Raw genomic sequence first — 9,388 nt, forward strand, 5'->3', positions numbered from 1 at the left:
ACAGAGAACGGGAAGCAGGATTGCTTGTAGAGCTGCTTCATCTATAAACTGGTCTTTGCGGCTTGCAACCAACTCTTCCGTAGGTCTAATAAAAGAGAGCCCATCTCCCCAGACACCGTGTCTGCCTGTGTCCTACACCACCGCCCTGCACTCACACATCACCCAGTTCTGGAGAAAGCCTTGGGAGAGCGCAGAGCGCTCACCCAGCCCCTGACACTGGGGAGGGCTGAAAAATCCTTGCAACACACTGAGACCTCTGTCCCCTCAACTCTGGGATTGCTGTAAGGTTAGCTGGCCTGGTGCAAAGTCTCGTTGCACTTCTATTTCCTTATTGCCTTTTTTTCTAGTGGCCTGAAAATGAATCCAGAAAAAAAGAGTCTGCATGCCAAAGAGTGAAAATGGGCAGAGTCAAAAGGATCTCATAGGAAAGGGGAAGAAAATAGTTCGGTTAACAAAAAACCCATTCTTTGCTTCAACAGCTACACTCTCAAAATGCTTGTAAAAAGGGTCAGTAACAGGCAACTCCTCCTTTCTGAAAGAAGGGCTCCCTTTAAAACCTTTCCCGTTACATGAAGCAAGCACCCAAAATAAAAATAAATACATGCATGTTAGAAATAATCCCATTGTGAAATGAAGAGCTTGCTTAAAAACATGGAAATTGCAACTCTAACCATGGTCATACACAAGGGGGCTGGGAAAAGGATTTCTCCAAACCTAGCTAAATGTCAGAGCAGAAGAGACAAAAGCCAAAAAACACAGGGTTTTTGGGTCTGTTGCAAAAAAAAAAAAAAAAAAAAAAAAGAGGTGAACCCCCTCCCCCCACACTGGGACCTGGGCACCTCTGGAGTAAATTGGTTTTGCGGGCAGAAGTAATGCACTCAGGTGCCCATGTCTCCACCCCCACCCTGAAATAATACAGCATTCACAGAAATAGCAAGCAAGGGATTTTTTTCAAATCATTCCTAGGCTAGGGGAGAAAACCAAGTGGCATTTACCATTGTCATCATAGGCCATAACGTTATTTCCAGAGCAGACTGCTCTCCCTGGCAAAGAATCGAGTCCAAAATCATTCTCACTGGGGATGCAGGTCTGTGCCCCTGGACGGGCAACCAGGTAGGCGACTGCCCCATCCCCTTGCCCACAGGCTTGCAAATAAAGAATTTTTTTTGCAAATATCTAGTTTGTGTAATAAAAGGCATCACCTCTGTCACCAGTTCTGATTCCTTCTCCCTGTGCCTACCTGTACCCCGTCACCTTGGTGCAGTTTGCTAGGCAAGGTGCACAGAGACCTGTACAGTGTCCCTTTTCCTCTCCCCTTCCTTTAAGGGCTGGCGTCTCCCCTGGGATTGCACCCCGCTGACTCCCAGCTGAGTGGCTTCTGCGTTAGCCCTGGTGCTGGAGCGGATCAGACCCCAGCTCTCCTGATTTTGCCCTGGTGCTGGAGCAGATCAGACCCCAGCTCTCCTGCGTTTGCCCTGGTGCTGGAGCGGATCAGACCCCAGCTCTCCTGATTTTGCCCTGGTGCTGGAGCGGATCAGACCCCAGCTCTCCTGCGTTTGCCCTGGTGCTGGAGTGGATCAGACCCCAGCTCTCCTGATTTTGCCCTGGTGCTGGAGCGGATCAGACCCCTGCTCTCCTGCGTTTGCCCTGGTGCTGGAGCAGATCAGACCCCAGCTCTCCTGCGTTTGCCCTGGTGCTGGAGCAGATCAGACCCCAGCTCCCTGGTCTGCTCTGGAGCCCCTAAACTTTCTGAACTCAGTTCATTGCTTCCAACATTACAACCCCTCCCCTTTTATTCCTGTTTCCTATAAAATAAGTCTCTACACCCCCCTTCTCCCCTACACACACACACACACACACTCCCTAAATGTTTCCACAGTCACAGTTGCTGACCCAAATCTGTTTTCTCCATCGTAACCTCAGCTTTACCGCAATTAATTTTTTTTTTCTGGTCACAAGATAATTCCTGACGCCAGAAAGTCTGGAGGTCATATGAGCAGCAAATTGAGGAACAAGGCGGCACTAATTTCTTACAAGACCCCCCTTCAAAAAAAAAGTTTAAAAAATCCCTCTCTGCTGCTGGGGGAATTTATGGGCTCTGGAGCTGGCGGGGCTGCAGCCGGCTCGGGGCTTTTCTGGGCAGCCTTGGCCATCTCAAGCTGCTTTCCCCAGGAGGGGGGAGCACTTTTTCGCAACGCATTGCCCATGTGCATGGGGCTTTGCACCGGGGGGGCTGCTTTTGAAGCGGGGCCCTCCTCATCCGTGATCAGCGCTTCCTCATTCCTTTCATGTTCTCGCTTTGGTGTCAGCCCAAGCCGATGCAAGGCTGCTTTGCCATTGAACCATCTTGTAAAGGCTCCGGCCAACATTTCCCCGGCATGTCATCGCGGGGAGAGAAATTGGGGAGGGGGAGATTTGCATAAAAAGGGGTGGAGCCGCCCTGCTCCGCTGCGGTATATAAGGGGCGGCGGCGTGCAGCTGCGCCGCATAAGAGCAGCGCGGGGCGTGCGGAGGCGGAGCGGAGCAGGGGTGCAGCCGTCGGGGTGCGTGCGGCCGCCGTCGGGGTGCCCGGGGCTGCGCGGCCCGCCGCCGGAGCATGAAGGCCATCAGCCCGGTGCGCTCCGTGCGGAGCTGCTACGAGGCGGTGTGCTGCCTGTCGGAGCAGAGCCTGGCCATCGCCCGCGGCAGCAGCAACAAGAGCCCGGCGCTGGAGGAGCCCATGAGCCTGCTCTACGACATGAACGACTGCTACTCCAAGCTGCGCGAGCTGGTGCCGGGCATCCCGCCGGGCCGGCAGGTGAGCCAGGTGGAGATCCTGCAGCATGTCATCGACTACATCTTCGACCTCCAGATCGTGCTGGAGGAGCAGGCGCAGCGCCCGGCGCCGGCCCCCGAGCCCTCGCTGCTGGCCCTCAAGGTGCGGCCCCTGCTTGCCTCCCTCCCTCCCTCCTCTGCCCCCGAGCCCCTCTCCCGCCCGCCCGCCCGGCCTGACTCTCCCTTCTCTCCGCAGGCCGCCGAGCTGTGCTCCAAAGACGAGAGGAGTTTGTGCCACTGATGCCTCCCTCCGCGTGCGGTAAGCGGCTCGGGGCAGCCTCCTCCTCCTCCTCCCCGCCGGCAGGAAGGGCACAGTGCCGCCACTACAGCCCAGCCTGCCCTGCCTCCACCGGCCCTTGGCAGGGGGGCAAGCCGCGGGGGTTGGGGGGTTTCTTTTCCCCCTTTTTCCAAGCTGCTGAAGGCACTGGCACGCGTTGCTCCCCTTCCTACTTGCATCACTTGCGATCCCTCACGTCCTCCCTGCTGTAATCATTTAAGATCCCTTTGCAAGGCAGTTGGAGACAAGGGGGTGCCGTTTTGAGATGCCTTGCCGAGGCAGTTGCAAACGAGAGTGTCCCTTATACTCATTGGAGATCCCTTTGCAAGGCAGTTGCAAACGAGAGTCCCTTACAATCATTGGAGATCCCTTTGCAAGGCAATTGCAAACAAGGGGGTGCCGCTTGATCTCAAATGCTTATCTTTGCAAGGGAGCTAGGAGAAGGGGTTGCCTTTCCCTTGAGATCCATCTGCAAGGGAGTTGGAAACAAGGGGGTCTCCTTTAATCAGTTGAGATCCCCTGTGTAAGGGAGTTGGAAACAAGGGGTCAGTTCGGATCCCTTTGCAAGCGAGGGAAAACAGAAGGGGTTGTGCTTTGAGCTCCTTCTGCAAAGGAGCTGGAAACAAGGGGTGCCCATTTGAGATGTTTTTGGCAAGGGAGGTGGAAGCAGAAGGGGATGTCTTTTATTGGAGATCCCGGTGCAGGGGAGTTGGAAAGAAGGGGCTGGCCCCTTCCCCCTCCCTTTTGGTGCCAATTAGCAAACACCCAGCCGAGTGTTGGTTCCTGATTCGTTATCAGCTGGAGGTAAATACAAGTTTCCTCTCTGGCGCCAGGCTGTCTGCAGACCTGCCTCTGATCTGCTCTGGAGCTGACATGTCTCTTTCCTTCTCATCCCCCCCCTTCCCCTCCACCCTATTCAGGCTGCAGGTGTGGGATCACAACACTTGGAGAGAGGAGGGAGAGAGCAGACTTTAACCCCCTGCTTCCAATCCTGGAGAGCCCTCAGCCTTTATCTTCCAGCTACCACGTCTGTGCAACGCGTCTCACCAAGCATTGGAGGCTGCATTTGAATTTTCTAGCAACTCTGTCCATTCCACCCCCATGCCCCCGTTTTTTGTTTCATATTTTTCCCCTTTCCTCCTTACCTGCTTTGAAAAATAAAACTACACACAAGGAGCAAGGCTTCGGCTTCTTCCTCCCAAGCTGAAACGGAACTGGAGTCTGCATTTGAACTGCCTCGCTGCACAAGGACTCAAGGAAAACTGAGGCTTGGACTGTTCCCTCCTGAACATCAAGTTACCTGCACTGCAAGCTCGGGGTTATGTTAGTTAAAAGAAAAAAAAAAAGCTCAACTATACTAGACTTTCCCACTCATTGCATATATATATCTATTTTTTAATGTGGATGGACATAAATGAGACAATTCTTTTAATAGACTTGCAGAGATGAAGCTGTATGTATATTTTGGATTATAGCGTGGTTTTTTTTTTTAAGTCCTTTTTTAAAAGGGGGGTGGAAGGGGGAAGCAATGGGTGTCTGATGCCTTCAAGAATACAAAACTGAGCTGTTTTGGGGCTGTGGCCTCATGTTTATTGTTGAACTCTATAATAGAGTATGACTTTTGTACCTTTTTTGCAGGAAGGTGAATTTCTGCAGTCATGCATTGTACTTGCTTTATAAACTTTTTATAAAAGTTAAAAATTTTTACGGAATAAAATGTTAAGGTTTGTTCTTTTTTTGTTTTTGTTTTTTTTCTTTTGTTTGCTTTTTTAAAAATTCAGTCTGTTCCCTCCAAGAGGAAAAGCCAGTTGGGCATGTTTGGTGGTGGTTTCTATTTATTTCTCTATTACAAACTTTGGGGAGGGAAAAAGATAAATCAGTAGGCCCCAGGAATGAGACCAATCAATATTGTCAGGAGTTGAGTTGTTCTGTCCCTTTCAAACCGCCTGAAGCGGATGGGTGACACTGAAATACTGAGGCTAAGGGACCCAAATGGTTGCATAGCACCAAATACTACTCTTTCTAGCACCAAATATTACTGTTTGTCCCTACAATGTTAAATGATGTAAGAATTGAGCCCATGTTGCTCCATTTCCTGGGGCAGAAGCTCGACAGGCATTTCTTGGGCTGTGTTCTAGCAAATACAATGAAGAAAAGGCTTTCTGTTGGGCATAAGACTGCTACACAGAGGAGCAGCTGAGCTGGGTTGTGCCCTAGGTTAGTTCCAGCAGGATAAGCCATCACCCAGTGAGGCCTGAGGCAAGAGTGCGAACTATTTTAATTAACCCCTTGAGGTTTGTGGGTTTGGAGGAGGGGAAAAATGACACTTGAGATTTAGAAGACTTAAGGGGAACTCCCTCTAAAAAAATAAAGCCTTGTCTAGGACAGTGCTGGCCTTGTATTAGAAAATCCAGCCTGCTCCAGAAATGACTGCTCCATTGCTAAGGTCCAAGGGCAATCCTCGCTGTGCCCTGTAGGGTAGTCCCCCAGCCTGGGAAATCGCGTCTAATCCTGCCTCCTGCCTGAGCCCAGCTTCTTTCCCACTGAAGCTGTTCAGACTTGCCGCCTTTAGGCTGCTTGAGCCAGCTGGCTTGAAGTGCTACAGTGCTTTCCCTGCCTCCTTTCTTCCACCCCTTGTGATGGCAAAGAAGTCAAGCCCTGCAATCCGGCACGTCTTCGACAGCAGCTGTCACGAGATGCGTGTTCCAGGAAGCCAGTTCCCTCGATGGAACAACTCCGGTTGGGTGCACTGGAGCCAGCAGCGGGAACGTGTTACGGTGCTGCCTGGGTCTCCTGTTGGCCATGTAACGTTGCCCTTTCCTGGAGTAAGGATGCCTTTGGCCCGTTGTATGTTGTAGATTTAAAATGTGTTTCTTAATTAAAAAAAAAAAAATAGCCAAATTACCATGCCACCTGCCGCTAGACCAAGTCTGTGCTCTTGCGGTTCCAGTACGGGGGTATTAATAAAAGCATCCACTACAGGGAAGAAACCTGTGTTTGGGCCCAATTTTCCCAAGTACCTTTGTGCACCTACTTCTGCTTCCCCGTGCTAGTTTTGGAGAGCCTGGCTATCGATACCCTGCCCCTGTAGCAATATGTGGTGGCCTCCGGACTCTTGTGCGGCGCAGCTATGTCTGGTTGCTTTGCCGTCGGTGGATGGAGGCCAGGCAGCTGTCCTTGGAGGCCCAGCTATGGTAGACGGTCCCCAGCCTTTTCAAGGCAGTAGATGCGGGGTTAGTGATGTGTGGGAATTGCACAGCCTTGGAGGAGAGAAGCCTCAGCAGCTCCCTAGGCTGTCTCCAACCCAAACCAAAGGGACGATCTTGTACTATCAGTTGCCTAATTCCAGGGGAGTTTCACACCGCCTCCCTTCTCTGACTTCAGACCCTCTCTCACTTCACTCAGTGACAAGGATGTCTTAGGGTTGATCTCTTTTATTGGACCAACTATGTATATATCCCAGTTACATAGTTGGCCCAATAAAGAATACATCTTTGCCTCTCACATAATTCCTGGACTATCACAGCTCTGACATCACTCTTATACTCTGTGCAAATGAATTCACCGTGTACCCGCTGAAGCTGGGATCTAGGAACAGGGATCAGGGTCGTGCCCCAAGCAGTGGAACTAGCCCTTAAATCCAGGAGCTTGCATTACAATTACAATTATCCCTCCCAAGGTCCCAGAACTGAATACAGCCCGGAGCCTGCTCCAAGCCCTGGCCAGTCATCCCTCCTTGTCCAAATGACGCAAAGCTTCAGCACTCTTTGCAATAGCTGGCCAAGGCGGTGCGGTTTTCACTTGTATAATTTTACAGGTTTCCACTGGCCTTGACAAATGGCCTGTCACCCAATTCAGGTGTGGCCCTGTCAAGGGATGCCAGCTGCACAGGCACGTGGATACAGGCACAGCTGAGCTGTAGCTTGGGCTCAGATGGGTAAAGCTGGGGGCTGGCTAGATGGACAGGGCAGGCATGTGTTTGATGGGAGTGGGGTTGGCCGAGGCCAGTACGGTTGTATAGGGACTTGCATTCATTCACATCGCTGATCCACCAGCTAGTGCTCGCTCCTGCCTTGCCTGGGCTCCCCTCTCATGCTGGTGCCAGCAGGCCCGTGGCAGAATGAAGCCCCTGGCTCTCCTTTGCTTCCTGGGTGCAGCTCTGTTCCCAGCTTCTCAAAGGATGCAGGATGCAGGTAGCTCTGGAAATGCAACGACTGAGGTATTGCAATAGATGGCAGGTGATCTGAGGAGGATAGGAAATGTCTCCTGGCTGTGTTGTTTGGCAGGAGATGGATGTAGGCAACAGTCTTTCTCCTCTGGAGCCATGGTTGAAACATGGCTTGATGGGTCACTGCTGTTTGAGTGGGTTTGTGGGTGTCTGTGCGATGAACTGGGGCTCTTCAGCTGGTTCCCAGTTAGTGATGCTTCTCCAAGGCCTGGGAAAGAGTGTCCTGGCAGGCTGCAAACTGTGTATCCCAGTGGGTTGGGGACTTAGGAGACCTCAGGCTTTACTTTAATCAGTGCTACTGATCTCTCGTGTGACCTTGGGCAAGTTCCCACACCTCTCTGCTTTCCTCCTCTATCCCTTTCTACGGAGCTGGTCAGCTTTCCAGGGCAGGGGCTCCAACAAGCCAGTGCTGCACATCTGCTCAGGTCTTTCCGTTTGGCACCAACCCCAGCCCCTGTTCTCGCTGTCCCTGGGCCACCCAATCTGGTCTCTGGCTCTGCAAACAGCTCATGAGCTGCCCTACGCTTGGGTGGTCTGTGCTGTCTCTGTGTATAGGCCCTTTACTCAGCCCCAGAGCTGCTCTGGTGAGGGGTGACTTGGACATGGGGCTGGGACAGTCTCTGTCTTTACAGCCCACAAAGGGGATGCCTCCTGGTGAAGTCCAAACAGCCTAACTCTCAAACGGGGTCGGTGCTGGGAACACGCAGCCAGCCCAGGGGGAATCCAGTGGGGACCGGCTACTGCATTACACTCGCCAAGGACCAGGAGAGAAATCCAACCAGGGCTTCAGTAATCACTCGACACTCAGCTGGGTCTGGGCACCAAACATACCCCCCTCCCCAAGTCTGCGGTAAGTCTCCTGTGATCTGTAATGAACAGAGGTCTCGAGTTAAGGCCATTTTCTTTTCTAAGTTTTGTGTCTGGGGCCACGCCGGTTCCAAATTCGACCAAGTCCACAAGTCTGCATGGTGCTATCCTGGGTAAGTCTCCTCCTGCCCAGCTATTACATCAGATGCTCCCAAATCCATGGCAGGCATCCTACACGAAGGCCCCAAGCCTGGAGGCCTTGGAGTCCAGATGTGCTCTGGTCTCACTTGCCCTGAGCCAAAAGGCCAGAGGAGCAAGCTATAGGGAAAGCTTGAGAGCAATCCTCCATTGCCGTGAGTTGTGCGCGCCGCGGAGAGCCTCCCGTTGGGAAGCATTTGTAGCCCCTGGCAGGAGTCAGCCTCCAATGCAAGGGACCGGCACTACAGGGAGTCACTCAAGGCCCAGAAGAATGGGATGTCCTCCCCTGCCAGGCCAGCAAAACCACCTCAGGGCACTTTCCCTGCCCAGGACCTGAGCCATTTGCAGGAGGGCCAACCTGTCCATACCACAGCCCCCTGCCTACCTGGTCCAGGGGGAAGATTGCCTCCTCCTGAATTGCCACGTGCCTTTTCCACCCTGCTGCTCAGGGGTCACGCGAGACCCGTGGCGGTAGGTCCAAGGTAACCCCTTGTTCTGCATGAACCGGTTTCCCCTGGGTTTGGGGAAGAAGATGGGAGGATACACGCTCTTCTGACAGCGCTGGCACAGACACGTACCTCATCCCACAGGCTCCATCTCGCTTGTCTTTCTGGCTTCCCCTCCCACACCTTCCTTGCTATCAGCTCGAGCTATGTGGGGGAAGGATGGTGGGTGGAGCTGGAGGGGGTTAGACACAGATCCCTGTGTGTATGAGCCAGATGTCAAGGTGACATCAAGGTCACAGTGGAGGTATTCGAAGCCCAGCGCTTCTCATGCTAGGTTATTGTGTTAGCATTCGTGGCTGATGACGGGAATCCTGGATTGCAGGCCAGCCTCTGCCCCCAACCTGGACTGTAACCTTGGATGAGTCATGCGGGGCAAATTTTTCCAAGCAGGTGCTAGGAGTTAGGCCACTACCAGAGCTGTCTGCTTTCCAGCTCTCACGGGTTTCAGGCAGGCGGAACTGAGATACTCAGATACCGAGCCCGCTGTCTGACCTCAGGGCAAGCGCTTTTTCCTTTATCTCCCTGCGCCCTTCTGCAAAATGCAGGCTGTCGCCCTGA

At 52.7% G+C, this 9,388-nt stretch overlaps 1 protein-coding gene across 1 annotated transcript; it reads left to right on the forward strand.

Moving 5' to 3' along the window:
* The first annotated feature begins 2,478 nt into the window (after window positions 1–2,478).
* On the forward strand, window positions 2,479–4,827 carry ID3 (inhibitor of DNA binding 3). The gene is made up of 3 exons (XM_006262490.4): window positions 2,479–2,917; window positions 3,011–3,073; window positions 4,012–4,827. Exons 1-2 carry the CDS (start codon window positions 2,597–2,599, stop codon window positions 3,053–3,055), a joined length of 366 nt encoding a protein of 121 aa, XP_006262552.1. The 5' UTR covers window positions 2,479–2,596; the 3' UTR covers window positions 3,056–3,073; window positions 4,012–4,827.
* The last annotated feature ends 4,561 nt before the right edge of the window (window positions 4,828–9,388 follow it).

The sequence above is a fragment of the Alligator mississippiensis genome, chromosome 6 (genome assembly GCF_030867095.1).
Source record: "Alligator mississippiensis isolate rAllMis1 chromosome 6, rAllMis1, whole genome shotgun sequence".
Lineage (NCBI taxonomy): Eukaryota > Metazoa > Chordata > Crocodylia > Alligatoridae > Alligator > Alligator mississippiensis.